Consider the following 23,367-nt stretch of genomic DNA (forward strand, 5'->3'; position numbering starts at 1 on the left):
GAGCAGTAGATTAGCAATTGTAATTTGACAGGCTGTCTTAAATCACATGCTGATTGCTCCTCCTGCCTTTCTCCTATCTCAATAAAAGGGGCTTCCAGAGTCCAATCTGGGTCGCTCCATCCCGAGAAAGCTCGTGTCCGTGTCTTTTCTCAACATTGGCCTCATGGACGAACCACGGGTACATCACATTTGGTAGCAGAGGATGGTTACCTGTGTCGCCCGCCCTTCACTCACCCCCGACTGGGCAAAGTCTCGCATCCAGGGCTGGCCATCAGCGAACGGAGCACCCTCCCAACTCGTGAGTCACTCACCCCCGACTGGGCAAAGTCTCGCAACCAGGGCCAGCCATCAGCGAATGGAGCACCCTCCCAAATCGTGAGTAATGGGCTCGGGCTGCTCGAAGGCTCAGACTGCGCACCTGCAGGAGCTTCGGGATATCGTCAAATTCTCCATTGCAATCTCTCAAGCGGCAGATCGCCTGCTTCCCATACCCCCGGAAAAGCCGGCCGTCAGCTAAACGCACATCTGCGAGATGGCGCGCTTCAGCGTGGGCGTCTTTGTGCTCCGCGCCGGCGCCTGCATCCCTCTGCATGACCATCTGGGCATACAGGGGCTGCTGAAGGTCCTCTATGGCACCCTCTGCATCGCCTGCTTTGACGAGCAGCCTGAGGAGCCCCAGGACGCCACCGACGTCACCGCTTCCGCCGACGCCTCCGAGGCCGCCTCCTGCCCCGGCTGCCCTCACCGCTTGCACGCCTTGCTCTGCTCGCACTGCCTCTACATGGCCTCCGCGCCGCCCTGCCTGCTCTCCCCGCAGCAGGACAACCTGCACCAGATCGCGGCCGAGGGTGCCGGGCCCGCCGCCTTCCTCAACATCCTGGCGCCACCCTACGACCCGGCCCACGGACGCGACTGCCACTATTACCGGCTGGCCGACAGGCAGAGCCTCCCACCCGCAACCGGCCCTCCTTGCACTCTCTGGCTGCTGGAGACCCCGTAGGCGCCCGACTTCTGGTGTGGCGGGGAGCCTTAGGCGGGCCCCCGAGTCTACCCCTGAGCTAGGACGGAAGACGGACGGCCTCCTTGGCTTACCTCGACAGTGGGGCTGCCGAGGGGGACGATGCCCACCTGGACTTTCTGCTGGGTTTCAACGCCGGGTTTTGCCTGGACTTTCAAGGCCCCCTCCTCCTTCAGGGGTGTAAAACAGCATTTCTGAGATCATGGATTGACTCTCCCCTTTGTTATTCTTTTTTAAACTCCCGGTCAAATTATTTTGCAGTAACAAAAAGCACTGTTGACAGCCTCTTTTAGTCTTTCCTCATCGTGATTTCATGTCTCAAGGAGTTCTTGCTACTCCCTTTCTTACTGACTCTTCTGATTTCTCTTCTGTTGCTTTGATGACATTTTCATGCCTGAGCACCTGAATTTTTGTCACAGATGTTTCACAGAGCAATTGATTTATAGGATCCGAATTGGAATGGAGAAAAATGGTTTTGTGCATGTGTCTTGTGTGTGTGTGTGTATGTGTTTGAGCGAGCGAGGGCTCCAGTAAGGGAACTGCGCCTATTTAGGAAAGTAGGTGAATTATTGCAAACATGATTAATCGAAGATAAGTATGGGGACGGGTTGGGCAGTAGAGAGAAGAGAAAGTGATAAAAGAGTGGGAGAAAGGAAGAAAGAAAAAGAGTGAAAGAGACAGAAGGAGACAAAGTGGAGAGAGAAGGGAGAAGGAGAAAGTGACAGAAGAATGGAAAAGAGGGAAAGCGAAAGTGAAGAGAGAGACAGAGAGAGAAGAGAGGAAGAGGAAAGAGATATCCCACAGCCCTTACAATACCCCAGTGTTTGTTATAAAAAAGAACAAAAGTAGGAGATGTTGTCATATAACTCTTTGTGTAGGTGTGGCGATCACCCATGTGCATAACAGGGCATGCGCAGCCACGCTGAACCACATAGGAAAAAACAAACTCCTAAAGAACATAACATCCTGATAGTACTCCATAACACCCAGTGCATAACAGGGCATGCGCAGCCACGCTGAACCACATAGGAAAAAACAAACTCCTAAAGAACATAACATCCTGATAGTACTCCATAACATCCTGATAGTTCATAACATAACATCCTGATAGTTCACTCTAGATGTGTCTTACCCAACGACGCCCAGGATTTGACCATATATAGACAGAACTTCTCTGAGCAGTAGATTAGCAATTGTAATTTGACAGGCTGTCTTAAATCACATGCTGATTGCTCCTCCTGCCTTTGTCCTATCTCAATAAAAGGGGCTTCCAGAGTCCAATCTGGGTCGCTCCATCCCGAGAAAGCTCATGTCCGTGTCTTTTCTCAACATTGGCCTCATGGACGAACCACGGGTACATCACAAATGTCCCTTTTAATTTTTGTAATATGTGTTTTCTTTTATGTTGTACACAGCCCTGAGCCTTTGGAAGAAGGGCGGCATATAAAGCCAATAAACCTCAACCTCAACTCATAGATCAACACCTTTAGACTAAACATTTCTTATTGGGATTGTGAAGCCCATTGTGACTTCTCACACAGTAACGTTTCTCACCCCCATCCCATTCATATTTGGTATTAGCATATTCCCTTTTTTTTGCCATATATAAAAACTTATACTGCTGATAGAGCCGTCCCCATTTTCTAGTTTTTCAAAGCTGTGTCTCCTTCTGACAATGAAATTGTCAGAAGGAGACAATTTCTCCTTAGTGAAATTTAATAGTGTTAAAGAAAGTACAAGTATATTTACCTTCTTTAATAGAGTAATCTTATTTCTAGAAATAACCTATTGAGTTAAATAGAATTTACCTCCAAGTATATATAGCATTTCAGTTTAAATCATGTAGTACAAGCTATTAAATAATATCATTTTAAACATAATTTATGAAAGTAACCCAAACAATAAAAGAAAAAAAATCAAAATTAAATTATCAAGTTTTTGCTGAAATAAATGTAAATCATTAGCCAACCCAAGAAGGGTATGTCTAGTTTAATGAAAAGAAGGACTAGGGGAGACATGATAACAATGTTCCAATATCTCAGGGGTTGCCACAAAGAACAGGGAGTCAAACTATTCTCCAAGGCACCTGAGGGTAGAACAAGAAGCAATGGGTGGAAACTAATCAAGGAGAGAAGCAACTTAGAACTGAGGAGAAATTTCCTGACAGTTAGAACAATTAATCAGTGGAACAGCTTGCCTCCAGAAGTTGTGAATGCCCCAACACTGGAAGTCTTTAAGAAGATATTGGATAGCCATTTGTCTGAAATGGTATAGGGTTTCCTGCCTAGGCAGGGAGTTGGACTAGAAGACCTCCAAGGTCCCTTCCAACTCTGCTATTGTATTGTATTATTCTCAGTTATTGAAAGTTAGCATTTGAAATTTTCCTGCACTGATGCTTCCCACTCTTCTAAAAAAATTTAAGGGTCATTAAAATTCTACCCAGCTGAGTGGAAAACCATAGTTAGAATGTCTGCAGAAAGTGCAGCCAAGTTTCTATGATGCCTCAGAGCCAAAATCAGGAGGCCCGAATCTTTTTTTCCGCAACAAAGTTGTTTGCAGATTTGCTCCCCAGTCTCATCTTCCACTCCTAGGAGATCCTTGTCCCTACTGTAAATCACAGAGCCAAAACGTCAAGTCCATTTGTACTAGTAGAAATTTTAATGCACATATTAAATAAATATTTCCAACAATTTCATGTTTCAATTTGTATACAGTAAACTTTTTTAAGCCCTCAAGGAGCAAAAAAAAAAAAAAGATGTGCTGTTACAGCAAAGTTGTTCACAGATTCCATGCTCTTTTTTAACATACTTTTTTTCCTATTGGTGTTATTTTAAATGACCCTTTGAAAATACATGTTTCCATTAAAATTTGTGACATAGAATCTCATTCCTCGGAGTTATTGAAGCCTTCTGAAATCCCTGTTTAGGCAGGACGTATCTTCCAGACCACTGCAGGTTTGAGCACTGTATCAAAATCTGTTTTGTTCAGATAAAGAACTAAACCAGGGCACAGAAAGGAAGTCAACAACATCAGCATCTCACATAGTAATCCATTTGAAGTCTAATCAAGACAGAATGGTAAATAATGTTCCTTGGTAAATTCTGAATGAAACAGTCATGAGGATGGTGGGAAATTAATATTGTTGTAAAGCTTGCTTGGTCAGGAAAGGTTTGTGAGAAATTAAACCCTTTGGACTTGGTATATCTCTCATAAATGATTCCCCCTCCCCCTCTGTTTTAATCAAATTAATGTATAAGGGAAAATTTTAAAAACATATCAACTTATATTATTGCCTTAAAAATCCATCTTCAATCCAGAGCAGTATATGAAAACATAAACATAACACTAATAGATTATAAATCTAATAGCTATGTTTGGTCAGTGACAACTAGAAAAGATGATCAAAACAGCAAAATGTTTCTAGATAGTTTTCCAGCTGACATATATGTCACTTGAACCTCATGTGACGTCCACACACACACACACACAAACACACACACACAAATACTTACACATCAGTACCTACAGGTTCAGAACAACTGATATGTGCTAATAATATGGCATCAAAAATAATCTCAAATCAATTCAGTTGCTAATTTTCCTCAAAGCATTTTTGGGAAGTTGGCTCACAAATGAAATTGCAAATTCTAGAGTGGCAAAATTGCAATACTAAGAAAAATTCTTCAAGGATTGACTTTAGATCAGAGGTTAAAAGTTGCCAACCTTCTGGAAGAAGGCTTCTTTTGTCCTTTGGATTACCTAGGGTCTGAAAATATTCTGATGGCCCTAGTATACGAGATAATTTTATTCAGTCTTATGAGATATCCTTAGAAATGGAAATGTAATAGGTGAAATATCATTTTTAACTTATCAACACTTTACTGACAGAACAACAAATACAAAAAAAAATCCATGGGTTTTTTTTTTAATTCAAACCTTTGGAAAAATGATTAGCATTGAAAGAACAAAGCATATCAATGCCCTTAGCATCTCCTTCAGCAAGGGCAGTCACTACGTTTTCATCATCTCTTCTCTATTACACAAAAAATGAAAATGATGAACATGTCCCATCTGAGTAGGACCTAAAAGACTTATTTAAACAAATTTGACTTCAAGGAAGATTACTGTCTGCAAGTATCAGAGACATTTCACAAACGCATCAAAATAAGCCCCTAGTACAAAGAATTGGGGATGGACTCCATCCTCTTAAGTTACTTATCTTATCTGAGGTAGAAATTTGGTCCCAAGTGTATGATTTATTGAGGAGGGCATGTTCTATGCTTATGCCTAGATCAACTACCTCCTACCAATCCCTACCCCAAGTTAAAAACCAATCTAACAAAACATAATACATGCCCCCTCCCAAAGAACTCAAAATCTTCCTAAGTGAAGAGCAACCTTCCATGAGTATTTAAACATTATACTGCTTTTTCTTTAAAAAAAGCATTAAAGCTGGAATACAAAAATAGAGCCTCTTTGTTTTTTTAAAAAAAAAACACAGAACAATTATAAACAACTAAATCAAGTTTTGTTCCCCCTCTTCTTCCAATCCCCTTTTATAGCCATCGTCATAGGTAAGTCTCTAGTTATTGTCCATCAACTGAGTCTCTGCTCAATGTCCTCCAGCCAAGGAAAGTGGTGCTGAGTGGGACAAGGTGAGGCAGGTCAGGGTGATGGCTTTGGGCTGGAGTTTCGAGTCCTTTTGCTCCTTCGATTGAAAGGGTAATTGAGAAATTCGAAGCGTCTATGAGGCTCTGTGGTTTGGTGGCCTTTGGGCAGCCGCTTCATGAAGTGCACCTCACGCTGATGCTGACGAGTCTTGGAGCCTTTGCGGGGACGTCCCTTCCGGGTGAAGGCCATGTACCATCCTTCGTATTTTGCATTTTGTAATGCTGTGTAATTGTTCTCCAGCACAATCTCGGTGAAGACACAGTCCTTGCCTTTGCCATTGCTCTGCAAGTGAAAAAGAATCAATAATAATTTGACATCTTTCATCTTATCCATCTCTCTTGTTCTTAAAGCCTCTTTGGGCAGGTATCAACTTCACACTTAGGATAAGCCTCTTCCAATAAAACATTTTGGGTGTCTCCTGTTTCCGTTTATTCTAAGCTCCATTGCACCAAGCAGCTTTAGTGAAGCAAAGAACAGAATGATTGTATATGGCATAATTTCATGACTGAAGAAAAATCTTTTCCTCATAAATTCAGAGAGTCTGTTGTAAATAGCAGTGGCTGATACAGTAACTAAGTTTATAAAAATTATATAGAGTACCCATATATTCACTCTTATGATTATTTGTTTTTTATTATCCTTTGACTATCCTTTTATCCCTACAACTACGAGTTTTCTTGTATTATTACCCAAAGCTCTAAGCTAAATAGAAAGAGACAAATATTTTATATACTGTTGCTTAACAAAACTACTGTGTATAATCAGAATTAGAACAGTTCTATAAATAGTGATAATATCTGTTTAGACTTCAGCCACCATGTGTGCAGCTAAATACCTTAACAACTGGATTCCATAAAACCTGCAAAGCTGTATATCTGTACTACATGTCATTTTCAAACTTTTTTCCCTACTTTGCACAAAAACTAGATTGAAATTTAGAGTCTGTTAACAATAAGACTATTAATTTTAATGCTGGATATATTCAGTAGTGCAAACACTGCAACTTTCATTTGACTCTCTAGTCAACAAACATATATTTCTAGAAATGTAAAGTTAGAGAAACTGAAAGAGGCATTTGATGTGACCTTGTCATGTCTATTTTTTCCCCACTTACTTCACTCTCTTACATATACATACATGTATAAATTATAGTTTGTATATATTTATTTCCTTTCGTTATGTTTTAGTTAATAAAGCTGTATCTAGATAGAGTGGATCTTTCCCTGCCTTAATATTTAGACTCTAAAGTGATGCAGAAGATGGCACCTCACAGAAGGTGCCAAGTATCCTTAGCACTTATTACAAACATGGTAGACTTGGGATGCTGCTAATTAGTGTCACTTCGTTTGAATGCAGCCTCATTCATTACAGATTTAAATAGGAGTGTTTAGAAACCAAACACTAACACTTTACACCAACTGGCAAATCTAGAGGGGCCCCAAAAGGAATCACTCTGCTTGTGAATTTCTTGTCATCTGCATATTATAAATTTTCTGTCAAAAAAAAATATGCAGAAACATCTAGAATGTATATAATTACTATATGGTTTAGATAAAATGTTCCCCTTAAAATGTCAAAGAATAATTGCCACTAGAAGAATGCAGATTCATTGAGAACACAGAATACACCACAGCATATCCATAGTAGATTGAGTGGTGTTGTGGTTCCTGATTGACAGAGGTAGTCAGGTTCCAATATGGACATCTCATACAAGATTCATCAATTCTGCGCTCCTCTGTTGCTGATCCTTTCTAACCATAAAGAGAAGACACATGCAAAGGAAAAGTGAGGCATCTAAAAGACAACCAAGTCAAAAAGGAAGTAAGAGTCATCATGGAATACCATATATCTACTTATCTATATCTGGCCTCATAATTTGGATGGAAAGTTGAATGACATTGGAAGTTTTGCTAAGAAACCAAAACATCTTGAAGTTTAACAATATATATTTAAAATAAAGGATCCCATATTCTAATGTAGGATCATTTCAATAGGAACATGACAAGCAATGATATAATCCTAATCCTTCTAGCTCAATACTGTCTTTGCTTACTGGTAATATTAGCCACTTTTAAGCTGAAGCCTTAATTGGTTGACTAGAGCTTAAACCAAACACAAGACACCACATATTGACCTACACTTCATCCCTACATGTTGGATATATTGTGGAATGTTTTACTAAGAGTAGCAGTGGAACCTATGGGAAGAAATGAATCTATATGGCAAGACTTAGGAATGCACTTCACTTTTATACTGTTGAGGCTTTTTCATCAGCTAATGTAATACAACTTTTGCGACATATTAGCAAATATTTTCCCTGATCTCCCTCAACTATACCATGTTACCCAAGCCTAGCTTGCAACCTACCTCAAGGTTCTGTTCCAAGAGCCTCAGATATCTCCACCACAATTTTAAAAAATAAAATATTGGGGAAAACATAGAACCAAAGACTGCTCTTTGAGCAGGAAAGAGAAAGAAAAATGTGAAAAAAACAAGGGCAACATCTTTATTTTATGTTAAATGTACAGATACAGTACGTAAAATCTCTATAGGTAGTCCTTTCCCAAGGATGCTATTTGGGACCAGAAAATCTATCCTTAAACAACAGAGTTGCAAACCTGACTGCACCATTTAGCATTGGCAGTTCCTACAGTTCCATAATGGCCATTATTAAGCAAAGACAGGATCACAACTTGTGACTTCCTGCTGGCTTCACCATTAACTTTACTTATGACTGAGATGCCAACAGAGAAGTTATGAATTGCAATCATATGGTCGCAGAGGTACTGTGACAGTCAAAACTTTCAGGACCAATCATAACTATTGCTCATTTAGCACCACAATAAGTTTGAAAAGTTACTGGACAAGTAGTAGTTAAATAAGGGCCATCTGTAGTCCTTAATAAATGATATTGTTACTGCATTCAGTTCCAAATCTCTGCCACACACGGGCGCGCACACCCACGTGTAAACATTTTGAATATAAACTCCGTACAATAATATAGAGACATCCATATAGGATTTTTTGGCCCTTGGTATTTGTCCATTCAAAGACATTTTCTCAATTTCCTAATTTTGTTTAAAATCCTGATATGTCAAGGCAATCTCAACTATTAACAGGTCAGATCCTGATTAGCTTTTTTAGACTGCATTTCCATTGAAAATGTTAATAAGCTACAACAATACCATTCTTTTCTGTAGATTTCTTATGTCACTTCCAGCCTTTAAGTAAGACATATACTTAAGGAATTACTTTACAATGTTACCATATGTCACAATTGGGGAAGAAATTAAAGTAAGATTTTATCAGAATTTTCATTTTTCAATCAAAATTCAAAGAAAATGAAAGCAACTGGTTCCTTCTTTCTTAATGCAAAATATAATGGAGATTGGGAATTTTAGATTTTTTATTAACTGCTCAAAAGTTGAGAAGATGCAGCAAGAGATGTCTGATCCAAAAGTCCTCTGGGAGTAGGGGAAGCGAATTGCTACTTTATTTTTACACCTAAGAGAGAAGTCTGTGGATTTTCTATCTCAGGTGCCAACTAACTTGGCCAGGGTTCATTCCCCGCCCCCTGCCCCACATGTTCTCTGGGGAAAGATTGCATTTGCTCTTCTACTTCAGGCAGTAAAATAGCTTGGTCTTGCCTCGGGGCCAAGCTTCCTCAATCTTTTTCTGGTGGCTGCATGGTCATGCCCAATGTCGTCTTTAATCCCCAAGGATCAGGATGCTGATGTTGTGTCTAATTCCTTAGGATTTAACCGGAAGGAACTGGCCCTACCATCAAGCAGACTGAACTAACTGCCTCAGGCAGCCTAGATTGCAAACCCCGAAGAAAAGATCTGGGAGTGCCACTCAGTTTGCCCCTAACTAGACTGCTGTCAAAATCTTTTGTAGATACTCTTCTTAAATATATTTAAGTTATTTTGATTGTTCCAAACTGTTTAATTTAATGTTTTAATAACATTTTAAGATCTGTCTTCAAAAGTACTTTTGTCTTAATTGTATTTCTATGGAGCATTGGTGGAATAAAGAGTATGCAAATACTTCATATAAATATAGAAAAAGGGGAGAATTAAAAAAACAGAATGCTTCGTAATACTGTGATCTAAACATGGCATTAAACGTAATAGCTTTCAGGGTGGGTAAAGGGACTCTGAGTCGAATTCTAAGTTTCTTATTAGGACACTCTACAAATTATTATTTTTATAGCCCCAAGCATGATTTTCTTTTATAGAAAAAAAGATAAGCCAGCATTTTCAAGGTCTTCTTACAAAAGACCTTTGAGTTATAGAATTTTTATGGGTGAATTGTGTAAAATTAGCAGAAGTATCACCGCTTTAATGTTCTCATTTTAAATTCATCACTTCTATGTTCTTAATTTAAAAAATCTCCCTGTTCTCCTTCCCTCGTCATATATGTTGACTCAAAAATATGTTTCACAAATCCAGGAATGTTTCATTTGGATTTTAACAAGGGTCAAAGTCTGTCTAGAATACAAACAGTTTTGGTCTCCAGCAAGCCTGCACACACTTAAAGTTAAAATGGTTGATCTTCCAAAATGAACAGTCTGAGGTTGGAAAAACAAATCCTGAAGTATCATGTTTGTGATGGATCTCATCATGCAATAAGATGGCTGCAGGACCATGTGCAATGCCTTCCCATCCGTTTATATTTTATACTGCATCGAAAACTGGTGTAAAGTTTTCTTGACTATTTATGACCAGTAAAATCAATGGCATAGTAAAGAGAAGCAAGTGGGAAAACAAAATGCTAAGCAATTGTTGGGGTTATAGAAATAAGTGTTTTGTGAGTGGTCAGATCTGCCATCGTGTAAACATTTTGTAAATAGTCAAGTTTATATTCCAATACCAACTATTTAGTTAGGAAATCAACTACATGTTTTCATCTATCCAAATATTCCTCCAATTCCAAAAAGTCACCTACCTAGTACTGATATAAGCCTCTTCTCTTTTCTCCACCTTCTAAAAGTGTATTTAACTGACTGCTTTAAACACTGGATTCTTGAGGTTAAAGTAAACTTGCTGCATGAAGATTTCCCAAAACAAATGAAAGTATGCAAATGAGCAAATTTCTACCTTCCTGTTCGCATAAGGCTATTGTCCACTGCCTCATCAAAAGCCAATTTAGCCATATTCTTACAATCTTCCCAAAAGTTTATTGTCTGTCTTCTTACCTTGCCAATCAGCTTTCCTTTTTTGTTCATGCAAATATAGAAGCCGGTCTCAGCTCCCTTGATTCTTACTCTGCTCCCAAAAGTATCAGTCTCCACAATGAGCTTAGCTGGAAAGAATAAGGCAACAGAAGAAGAAGCCAAGTTATAAGGTCAACATCATATAGAAATCCCAGAGATTTTTAAAAAGAAGCCAAACAGAATGACATTTTTCAATTGCAGCAAGACTTTTAGTACAATGAAAAGTAGTGATAGTCCATGTAGTTGGGCATTCTGTACAATGACAGTATAGCCAAAAGGGACCCGGGGTTGTGTGCTGTTCTTGTGATAAGGAATAAAACTCTGGAGTGTGGCTGTAAAATCACTTACATTTATTTTTCTATACACAGAGCAACTTGCCTGCTGAAGCTCCATCCACACCCAAATCTCATTTAAGGGTCTCCATTTGAAGCAAAGACAAAAAGGAATATGTTTTACAGGGAACCAAGAGCTGTACTGTACATTATTTTTTCCCTATGGTAAGGGAGTCAATGAAAGAATTATACCAGTAGCACTAATATGTTTTTCCACTTGTCACTGAAAGACTGGGGGATTTTTTATCTATGAAGAATTATGTGATAATAACTTGGTTAATTTTTAAGACATCACAAGATTATTCTTTGAATTGGTCCCTGTTGTATATACCCCGCAACAGGGGGGGGGGGGGAATTCATTTCATTACTGTAACAGCAGCCGTTTGCCCAAAAGTTAGAATAAAGAAAGCAAAAAATGTGACTATTCTAAATTCTTATAAGTTCTTAAACTTAGAACTCTTAGAATTTAACTAACCAGAGAAGAAAGGGAAGGTGAGAGGAGGAATCTGTGATGGACTGTTTTTCATGACTTCCGAATTGAAATAGTATTTTTCCATTCTTCATTTGGGGAAAAACGCTACACCACCATGAAATTAGTTGCCCCTATAGTAACTTGAAACAAAAAGTTGATGCAGAATAGGGACCTGCATCTCTATTCTGCATCAACTCTTTGTTTCAAGTTACTGCAATCATCTAGTTACCTTCCAAGGTTATAGTAACACAATCTTATAGACTTTGTATACCCCGATACTGACCTTGGACAATGTTGAAATAAAGGGAAAATACTATGTTAATACTGGAACATCTAAGAAGAGATTAAGCCTGTCTATCTCATAGTCTAGAGACAAGATGAGAACACATGGGAACACAAAAAAGAAAAAAAAAACATATTGCCCACACATGCTTGTGTGATGTTCAGGACAAATGGTGAAAGCACAAAACATGGAGAGACAATAAAATCAGATGTTAATACAAAATCTAGGTCAGCAATAAATACAAAAATAATGGTATCTTCTAAAGGCAACAGTATGTTCTGTGCAACAAAAAGAATTTAGAATTTGTTCCTTAATTATCTTGTCTTCATTGCATTTCTATTCTTTGTAGGGCATGAAGAACCAGAAGACAGTTTAAGACACTTCTCCACCTTCTTCCCTCCTTATATGGTTGCTGATTTTGCAGAGAAAAGCTCACCCCTTAATGCATTTTATCTTTGTGAGAGTTGAGAGGGTATATTGATTTAATCTCAGTTTTTTAATGGGCATTGATTGACTTATGGAGCTGCTATGCAAATTATAGATCAATAGCTTGTCCTTTCTTCTTGCTTTTCCATAAAACCCAAGTTTTGGAGCCAGCTGTTCTCCAAAAACTATCTCAGCACTCCAACTCTGGCATATTATTGTGTCTGAAAGACATAAAGGATTCTATGTGGAACTTTTATTAATGGTGGCCAAAATTTCTATGAAGAACTGGACTTCTTACTTGCCATTTCTGATCATAAAATGATGATATATCTCTACATTGCATCCCACTCTTCTTTTTTCTAAATAATACTTCAGCCATTGCAGACAAGGGTTTTTGCTGACAAATTCTGTAACTTTATAATAATGTCCGCATTAGTGATTGGAATTCATCCTATTTTGTACAGATAAAACAACTCTTATTCTATGGTCCATATTTGATCATTTCTCTTCCCTACCCTACCCCATTCTATCAAGAATATGAAATAGACAATCCATTGGGTCATGGTTTTAGAGATATTTCCTCACCTAACAGAGAAACAGAGTGACCAAGATGATCAGAAATTCTTTTTTCTCCCCTCCCCTCCCCTCTCTCGTCCTTCTTTTCCCTTTTCAGCAAGCAGGTAAGTGGCTGCTGCTGGGTGAGGGAAGGAGCAAGGAATTATGAGATTGACTGGGAAACTGTCATGGAACCTTGGAAATTAAGATCACATGATCACAGCAGTAACCCAGCAGCACAGCAACAGCCAGTAGCACTGAAGAGGCCACAACTTTTCCAAATTTCATTCCCTCAAAGTCATGGGTCTCAGATTTTGGAAGCATTCTGTAAGTTAGTTCGTTTGAGGTACCTTGCTTCAAAAATTGTTGCCTTACGCTACACCATTTCATTCAGTAAAGGTCACGACAACAAAATATTTGGTTATATATATATAGAGAGAGATAAAAAGTTCTATGTTGCTACTTCTATCCTTCCCAAATATTCTCCCCTATAATTCCTACAAATTTGAATTTCTAGCCATTATGAGTAAGGGTTGGGATGAGTCCATAAAAGGTATTCATTCACATTCAATATGACCAATCCTCTACAGGAGTTCAAAGGACATAAGATTGTGACAAACCACAACTTGCTTAGGCTAGATAGAACATGCCATATTCATACTTAAGGCATAAGATATGTTATGAATTGAAAAGATGTACCACAGAGTTACAATCAGGAACAACAGTGCTGAACAAGAGTTTCAGTACAGGTAGACTATATCTCTTGCCATAGCCATGACAACTAAAACTGAAGGAAGCTGCAATCTAAATATCTGGAGAGCATAAAGTTACCCATCGCTCACCAAAAAGGACTTAAAATGTTGCTGCAGTAAAAAAATAACGTTATGCATCACGTTTGATCCTGAATTTGCATCCATTAATGCAAATCCTACTTCACTGAGGCTGTGCTAATCACACCAGGGCAAATATAAACACAAACATGCTCAGCCAACCAGATGATTGGTTTTATAGCACTTCAGCCTTTGCAGAATAGTTATCTGCAAGGTCCTTTCAAAAGCAGCAGTAGACTATTCACCTGTAATGAATTTTAGGGAAAAAGAGAAATAGCAATGAAGGGAAGCCACAATGTTTTCCATAATACCATTGTTCTTCCTCCCATCTTTTTTGTATTTTACTTTTTAGACTGGATATCAAAGCACTACAGTGAAAAACCAGGCTGGTGGACTTGCAGAACAACTGGAATTATACCAGCTCAGTGTAAAGTTTGGAGAGGTTCAGAATTTTACCCCAAATACTACAGCTGAAGTCTTCAATATAAAAAAACCCTCTTTAAAACAGTGGCACAAGAATAGAATTACACATTAAGGGCAAACACATGAGTATAAGAGAAACTGCACAAATAGTTTAACCCTGGTTTATTAATTCTCCTAATGATCTTTCCCTCACTTCCATCTTTTTATCATTTTTAATCAGTTTCCAATATAAGACATACTTCTGTATAAGGGGAAGAATAAAATTATTAAAACTACACTGCAAAATTATAGTAAACACTGGATGATTTTTTTTTTTAAAAAGAGTCTCTCAGCTGCCATGTCAGCATCATCCACAATTTTGCAGTTCTGGTAGCCATTTGGAAGAATGGATGAGTCCTGGAGGATTAATCTCTGCCTTCTCTCCAATAATGTTGCATTTGTGCTGCTCTTGTTAACACAGGTGGAGTCATCCGTAGCCATACTGTCTGGCTTGCCATCATGATATTTGGATACAGTGGGAGGAACTGTTCTTTTTTTTTTAACTAATCATTATAATAGACAGTCACATTTTCCAACCAGAATTGTTCTGTTTACAGAAGAAAAAGTATTTGCCCAATTAGATACTGTTTGGACCACAGCTCCCAGAATTCCCAACCACTATGAGTAACTTCTAGAAATGTTGAGTGTCTGGGGAATGCTAGATTGGGAGGGATAACTTGTTTTCCTAGCAACAATAAATTGCCACATCAATGTAAATATCACATCTATTATGCTATCAATTCTGAAGATGTGATATGCTTGCCTCAAGCAGAGGAAAGATCCCTTTGCAACAAGGAAGAGTGCATATTTGATAAATAATCAAGGGAAGGCTTTTATTAAAAAAAAATGTCAGGCTCAGCCTAACTGTATGCTTTCTCCATAAGCAACAAACATTTCTACAGGAGTTAGTTAGATCTTTCAGTCTCTTTTTAAAAATAATTTTTGCCCTGCCTTCTTGAACCTACACCATGCAATAAGCTAAGTGCAAACCATTTTCTTTTCTCTTTTCTCAGGTAGGAGAAAGAAGGAGATATTACATGGGATGATCACATGTTAGTGCCCAGGCTGCTATGCTACAAGCTACTATGTTAATACTGAAACAACTTCTACAACTTCTGTGTCTTGGAAAACTTGATACCTTTATCAAGTCTTGGATTTTATTCTTTTTATTCATCTTGCAGCTTGCAATGCAAGAACTTATTTATTTGTTATTTACTGCATCAATTGCTCCGGAAGTCCACATACAAGCCCTGCAATGTGGGTTGCCTAGAAACAGCCCCTCTACTGGGCTAAATAAATAAACTAATGGAAGCCAAGATGCTGTTATCATCAAGTCAAGGCTGGCACAATAACCTCAGGAGTATCCTGAATTAATGGAAGCTTGCTGTTACTAGAAGCTGGTTATAACACTTTTGGGAATATATTATTTCATAGGTTTCTATAGTTCATCCCAAATTATCCCCTTCCATTTTTATGCCACAGAGATAGATAACATATGACTTACATGTAGCTCCTTTTTATTGAACTCTTGAACTCATCCACACCCCACCACAGTTCCAATGCCAATGTTCATCTGAGAAATGCCACATAACAGTCCAAATAAACTGATTGATTTATTGTCCAATTTGATGAGATATTGTTTTATTTCTTTCATGTTTTACTTCAAAAGTACAGACTCTCCAAAATGAGTTGAATTCCATTCTCCTCTGGCACAACCAATGCATTCTCATGATGGCCATATCCTGTGAATCCCAACAGCCTACGTGAAAAAGTGATTCCAGTCACAAAGAAGACCATCCCTGTCTTTCACAGAGCAAGATTTGTGGGCTACAACTGAACTTTCTCCAGATCCCCCTTAAGAACTTGCAACATCTTCTAGAGACATCCAACTGTGGTTGAGTCACTAAAGAGATGTGGTGGCTGGGTGATGAGAGAAGATGCTACAAATCACCATTGTGGAAATACTTTAAATCTAGGCATATCTCTTTTTTGGGATGAAAACCCCATTCTTGGAATGAAGGTGGCTACTATAAGGTATTATTTTGTGCAAGGAGCAGTTTTTCCAATAAGATCGAAAGAACATTGATGGTTTGCCATCAATGAATTCCTCCAAAATATTCCAAATACCACTATTGAAATCTTAAACAGCCTTCTCACACTAGGTTGGGGCACAAAACAGATCAGGTAGGGAATCCCTTTAAGGTTCCAAATAACCTATGGTTTGGATGGTCTTACCTTTCCCTATCCAAGCAATCTATCTGCTTTCCAGCAGAAACATAGTTTGTTCTATAATAAAAATACATTATTTTACTCTTATTCTAATTAAAGCATAGCCACAATTACTGCTGGGTCAAATCAAGTCTGTCTAGAACAGAACTCCATTTCCTATAATGGCAAGACAGTCCAATAATGTAATATTTAATAATAATGCAGAAACAGCATTAAAATTTGTCAACAGCATTTTTTCCCCTTTACAAACGCCTTCTGTTTTTCTACTTCATTGCCCAGATCCTTGAGAACTCCTTTCAAAATAAATTGTATTTTTTAAAAACTAATATTCTTATTGGAAATAGACACTACTAGTAGAAGCACGCAGGGCATTTTCTGCATGGCACCAATTCAGCTACTGAGATGGACACCAATTTTTCCAGAAACCTAATGAATCCTTTTTAAAGCCATTTAGCCTGATGTCATCACCCTCACCCTTCACCCTCTCTTTTTGCCTCTCTTAACTCTTGCTGTTTGAAACTGTGTATGACCAGTTCTTTTCCCTGGGTGAATGCTGAGCTGTATATGGATTACACTACTGTAGCCTTCTCCATACCAGCTTTGGACTTCACCAACTATAATCCCCAGGTTGAAATCTGCGAAATTCCAGTATCACATCACTTCTTCTTCTTCTAACCTATTATGAGTCCTTTAACTTTATTGCTTTTTTTTGTCTATAAAATATTAACATCTGTAATCTCCTTCTTGCTCAAGGACAATTGGACCCCTGACTCCTTTTCATTGAACTGCATAGACAAGGTTCCCTTATTTATCTCTCTTTGGGGGACACGAGTAAGGGAGGTCGATCAAGAGAGCAGTTAACATTTAAAGAGCATCAGTTTTCATGCTCTTCCTCTGCTGACTTGTGGAAAGGCATAGAAAAGCAGCCTCAAACACAGTCAGAGCAACACATGCTTTTTTCCTCTTCTACCTTTTCAAAGGGCTTTTTCTGATTTATTGCCTGTTGGTCAGCTTTACCACACGAGCCTCTTTAGGGACTCACCTTCTAGCACTGAATTGCTGCTGCCTTGACAAACTCAACTGCACTGCTTTGGCACGGAGATACAACTGCCAGAGGGAAAACGATAACATGCCTGCAAGAAGCCAAACTAGCAAAATGCCCATTCCAATCCTAAAATAACAATAAGACATACAAAAGTTGTATATGTTTTATTATTATTTCTGAGCTTGCAAAATTTCCTAAAAGGCACAACTGGGGGGGAAAATGCAACCATTATCATTCATTTCTAACGCTACTTCTTCTCATAATGATGTAGTGATTCAAAGCCAGATTACAGACAGAAGGACACCAAGCTTTAAGATCCATAGGCTTCACTCCTAATTATAAAACTGAGTCAGATATTGACAGTCAAGACAGATAACCAAGAAAAATGGACCTGACCTTAAACCAGCTATTAAAATGTCACAGCAGAGAAAATGGGCATTGGTGGAAAGAAATCACTTTTTTGAGAAAGAAAGAAAGAAAGAAAGAAAGAAAGAAAGAAAGAAAGAAAGAAAGAAAGAAAGAAAGAAAGAAAATAACTAAAAAGCAAAATAAGTATAACATAAGATGTGAAGGGTGTGAAAAGTTGGTTTTGTTAGTGAAGGGGTGAAAGCTTAACAGTTCCAACTCTATTCTTTCCCTTCAGTGACAGATTTATCCCAGTAAAAAAATTATGTTTCATGCTCAAACTTTGAAAGGAAAGTGGCTACGTAGATGCAGAAAAAATGCAGCGAGGCACACTTGATCCCCTAACTGGACTGCGAAGAGCAGAAAGTATTCAGGAAATGTTTAAAAAGGTGAAAGTAAGAAGACTTTTAATAGCTCTTCCAGACATGGGGGTCTCTCCAGAGATTCATATAGAACAATCCTGAACCTCTATTTTAACATTCACAGACTTCCAATTCTCCTAAAACTTTACATCTGAAAAACTGCTTGTGTTCTCTTTCTTTTTAAATCACTGCTGAGTTTGCTTCTTATGCTTCAAATGCTGAATCGTTTTAATAGTAATATGTTCTTTTTCAAATCATTCATTCCTGTGTGTTGTAATGCTGTTATTTAAACATTAAGTAACTTTTTAGAGAACGGTATATTTAAAGAAGGGATGCACATTTCCCCCTTTATTTAGAATCAAAGTATATTATGTATTTCAGACAGTTTCCTTGAAAACTAAGTTGCATACTGTATACACATGCAAACTTTGCCCTCACTATCAGTGCTTCCTAAAAATGTTAATAAAAACTTCAGCCACCTTAAATATAAGCAAGCCTGCCTGATTTTTCAGATAATAGTTTGATGCGGGAGGAAAAAATTGTGGCTAATGTGAGAGGTCAATAATTGTAGTCATGATACATAAATTGTAGCGATATGGAGATTCAATACTAGGATGTGCATTACAGACCACAAATTGAAGACAGTGCAATTATGGAGCATCTCATTTAATATTATATAGTGTTTCATAAGCATAATTAAGGTGAGAAAGGAGAACATGGGTTTATGGTTTGTTGCAGTCCATTCTTGATGAACTGAATATAAACTGAACATTTGTAAAACTAAGTCTCACTTAAAACTTTACAGCTGGTCTTTTATTCTCACATGTTTTTCTCTTTGGGAAAGATATTTTGTGCATCCTAAAAGCTTATTTTCCTTAGCTGAAGGCCAGTTTTGCCTGTGATTCTAGAAAGCCTGGGGTTAACATAACAACATGCTCCCAGTTTCCTTATTTTCGGTTGCACTGTTAGGCTGGAACATACTGCAAGAAGACACCTATTCTCCCACCGTCCTGTGATTTTAATTCTTAAAATCTGCAACTCATCCCACCATTTCTGTGGCCAGTGATCAGGTGTAAAACCCAGCCCAATCTCCTCCATAGAAGCTCCGACTGAATCCGCAAAGGGAAATGCATTATACTGTTATTACAAATATTGATCCCCACATTCTTCCGTCAGAGGCTTTCTGCATTCCAAATGCTTGTAATGATTTCTGGCAAACAAAGGGGACGGAAATCATCAATTACTGGGCTGCGTGCATGCCCTCCCCACCCCCCACTCTCCCAATGCTCCTGCCCACACAGACAGACTTACCGTGAGCATCTCCATCTTCTGCCATAGCGTTGATTTTCTTGTTGTCCAGGATTTGAACATGCTTCCCGCTGGTTCGACTGTATAGCTGATAGGTCCGGACGAGTCTCCGGCTTAGTTGGTCGGTCACCAGGCTCTGCTCCCTCACATGCTGTGTAAAATTAGGTGGGGACTGAACAGTTACCTTTAGGAAATTAAAAAATATACAACACACCATTATAATCTCTACTCCTCTGAGAAAGGCTATCTTGGTGTGCTCCTGGTGTATCTGGAGAGGGCCACAAGTTGGTGCAGTGTAGAGCCAAGACTCTTATGCGTTGATATAGCAAAGACCAGGATTCTAGCCATGACTGAAAAGTTACTGGGCTGCCCAGGAGTTTATCACTGGGAAACAGGCATGCGGGAGGGGATACAAAGGTGAGCCTGGCTCGGAATCGAGTACTGGCATGGCTCTCCTTTGGTTTCCGAGATGTGTCTAGAGATTATGCAGATTTATACTAGGTTCTCAATCCTGTTGTGACGTTTTAAATCAAGGAAGACCCAACAAGGAAAACAAAAATACAACTGAAATTGCCCCATCATTCACAACCATATCATGCAAGATACCCTAAATCCTGAACTGGCCTAAATACAATCACCTGAAATACAAGGGATCCTACTTGCCCGGAAATCAGGCTTTCAGTGCCTAGATTTGTATCTATTGGTTTGATATTGGCTTTCCAGCTATTTCAACTGAGAGTTTTGTCCTGTGGCTCCGTGCCCTGGACCAGAGTGTCTGGTGGATGAGGGTGGGGGTGGGATGGGGTATTTTATCTCCTTAAACAGGGATCGGTTGTGTCAGCAGTCCAGGCAGTTCAGAATTGTCTCTCACTAATATTTATGAGGCCCTTCCATATAGAGAAGCTTGCCATGGTTTCCCCACCCACCCACCCGCTTTCAAAGTTACCGAGAGCCTGTTAGCTGAAGGTTCAGCTACGGCGATTTGAGCTCCAACCACAACCATGCAGTTGAGCTTTGCCACAGAGCCCCCCCCCCCCCCCGGTGTCTGTTTCCCCTCCTCTCTCAGGCTGCTCTTCTTCCACCTCCAATATGTCTCCAGCTCCCCTTTTAAGTCTGAAGGGTTTTAGTTTTCCCCTGACATTTATAAAGACGTATTCTGAGCAAATGTTGAGGAGATTTGTTCCTTTCAACTTCATGGGGTGGCAGTGCATGAAAAAAGCCTCCCTCCTCACTGTCTCCCCGCCCATCTTCAGCCCCATATCAGCTACTAAAGATACAGGGAAGCAACCTCTTCCTGAAAGATAGACTTTATAGAAAGTCTTCCCTTGTAATTCTCTTATCCTTTGTGTGTGTTGTGTGTGTGTGTGCGCGCGCACACACACACAGAGGGATGCATGGGTTTCCTAGTGGCATTTCTTTCCATAACATCTCTGGATTGCTCTGCCTGCTCTAATGAGTAGACTATGTGGCCAATGATAATACTCTTTGATTTCCATCTCGTGTCCCCAAATATTACAACACGGTCAGCCTACACTCCCTTTACACTCAGATCCACTGAATTCAATTTGTTTACTCAGCTTTATAAGAGATCCTTCCAAATTTAATTCAGAATCCTACACCTGTTCTCTTGCAGGGGGATTGTTTCTACAAGCATTTGGCTTTTGCAATCAATACTACACCAAAAGGGTTATAAATTCCAGAGTATCAGACTGTGTTGCTCCATATGTTAATGAGGTTTCTAATTTCTAGGAAGCAAGAATAAGATCTTTCCTATAATTAATGTATATCGCTTAAGTATAATTTTTAAAAAAATCATAATAATGGAAGGAATGTGCTCTTATTTAAGTCTGGAAATTGGATGGAAAAACAGTTTACTAAGATTTAAATAGATCATCACTCATTTTCCATCGGGATTCTTCAACACTTACAATTGGGAAGTTCAGTGCACGTCTATTCTTACTTTAACTCAATCAATCCCACATTTTGCATTTTATTCTCTACTCCCCGCACTTAGTTAGTCTCTTAATCATAGGGGCTCCTTTTATTACATCAGTTTTTAAAAGGGGGAAAGTAAAGAGGGGGGGAAAAAGAAATCTTGGCTCTATCCGTATAATAATAATAATAATAATAATAATAATAATAATAATAATAATAATAATACATCGCAGCTATTTAGAAATGATTAAAAGAAGTCCTTACCTGTGCCTGCAAGCAGAAAGCAAACAAGTGCAGTAGCCTAGAATAATGGAAAAGGGGGATTGGAGGGGAAAACAAAGTAGATGGTGAGATGAATTTTGCCATTGAAATGGAGCAGAAATAAAGATGGAAAATCGAGGAGACTATTTCGGGGAGGGGGGAGGGAAAACCAAATCGGCCCATAAGCGGCAAGACTCAATACTTACAAATAGCTGAATATGGAAGAGAAGAGATTCATCCTGAGAGATTTTTTTTTTACGCGGGGACTTGATTGATTGGCTACGGGCGCAGAAGCCGGCGCTGCGGGCCCGGGTGGTTTTCTTGGTTTCCTTTGGCTTATGTTAACCGGCAAGAATCCGGAGCAGGGATTGAGGTGCGCGGGAGGCTCTCGGTTTCTCTCCGCGGGCCTCGTTTTCCCTTCGCTCTGCCCGCAGGGACCGTCTCCCGCCGGGGCGGCTCAACCTCCTGGTCAGGACGAGGGAGTCCCTGGGCGCTCCCAGCCCATCCCACGAAGAGCGTCCCGCAGCCGAGCGGCACAGAGAGGATCGCCCGGATGGAGCTTCGCCGAGGCTGCGGCGCTGGCTGTCAGAAGACTCCGGGGGCCAAGCGAAGAGGACGGGCTCCGCTGACAGCTCCGCGCCAGGAGCAGGCGAGCTCGGCGTTTGGAGGCTGGCGGCTGCGGAGCTGGGAAGGGGAGGCAGGCAGTCGGCCGGGTGGGTGTGCGCTCCACTCTCGGAGCGCCCGAGGGGCAGTACGCACCAGCTCGGCCCTGGTCCCTCCTCTTGTGTGTTGCTCGCCAATGTGCCAGCCCCTTCTCATCTGTCCGGGGATGTCCCTAGACCCGCGTCTTCCCCACCTCTCTCTCCCCCCCTCCCAGCAAAGACCGTCCCCCATCCACCCCTCGACGGGACCAGCCCAACATCGCTTGAAAGCATTCCGCTGGCCCAGATGCGCTGGTTTCCAGGGACTCTCCCTCTGCCCTCCTCCCCCTCAAGCCAACTTCGCCCACCCCGCAGCTTGGGGCGAAGGAAAAGGCTGCTTGCAAACGCCTCGCGTGTTTCTGGGGCGCGCGGCAGTGGCGCATTAACCATGAAGCAGACGAAGCACGTGCTTAGGGCACCAGACCCAAAAGGGGCACTACAGAGTTGAGGGGAAAAAACACCAATGAAGATTTGTACAGTATGTACAGATGGGGAGGGGGGAGGGAGACACACCAAGATTTGTCAGTGCTTTGGGGACCAGTGAGCCTTCATCCGCCACTGGTGCGCGGTTATGGCCTTGGTGCAGAAAGAGGGAAGATGTTACACTGATAGACAGAAATACTGCTGGTGTGCAAAGCGGGGCTGTCCTTTGTGTCCCCCTGCTTTGCACCACAGCTGTATTTCTGCCTATCGGTGTAACACCTGCAGCCGGGGTGAAAAGGCACGGGAACCATTTGAGGTGGATGGCGGCCCTTTGCAAGTAGCCGTGCGTAAGAAGCTGCTGGGATTTCCCCGCTGAAAGTCCTGTGCGCCCCGCAGATCGGGTAAATCTCCAGCGCTTCTTACTGCCCAATGTT

At 40.2% G+C, this 23,367-nt stretch overlaps 1 protein-coding gene and 1 pseudogene across 1 annotated transcript; one reads left to right on the plus strand and one right to left on the minus strand.

Moving 5' to 3' along the window:
• Positions 1-382: 382 nt before the first annotated feature.
• Positions 383-1,057, plus strand: LOC116514165 (annotated as a pseudogene).
• A 4,626-nt stretch (positions 1,058-5,683) lies between these two features.
• On the minus strand, positions 5,684-22,047 carry FGF8 (fibroblast growth factor 8). The gene is made up of 5 exons (XM_032225877.1): positions 22,016-22,047; positions 21,813-21,849; positions 19,617-19,797; positions 10,887-10,993; positions 5,684-5,971 (listed from the first exon to the last, which is right to left on the minus strand). The coding sequence occupies exons 1-5, from the start codon at positions 22,045-22,047 to the stop codon at positions 5,684-5,686; spliced, it is 645 nt and encodes a 214-aa protein (XP_032081768.1).
• Positions 22,048-23,367: the final 1,320 nt, after the last annotated feature.

Source organism: Thamnophis elegans, chromosome 10 (genome assembly GCF_009769535.1).
Source record: "Thamnophis elegans isolate rThaEle1 chromosome 10, rThaEle1.pri, whole genome shotgun sequence".
Taxonomy (NCBI): domain Eukaryota; kingdom Metazoa; phylum Chordata; class Lepidosauria; order Squamata; family Colubridae; genus Thamnophis; species Thamnophis elegans.

Bases quoted from the DNA above. Each gene is read 5' to 3' on its own strand.
- FGF8 (XM_032225877.1), bottom strand. From the start codon at position 22,047: ATGAATCTCTTCTCTTCCATATTCAGCTATTT. The intron at 19,798-21,812 runs GTAAGGACTTCT...AATTTCCTAAAG, and splicing joins CTTTCTGCTTGCAGGCACAG to GTAACTGTTCAGTCCCCACC. The intron at 5,972-10,886 runs GTAAGAAGACAG...TTTCACTTGCAG, and splicing joins AAGGAAAGCTGATTGGCAAG to AGCAATGGCAAAGGCAAGGA.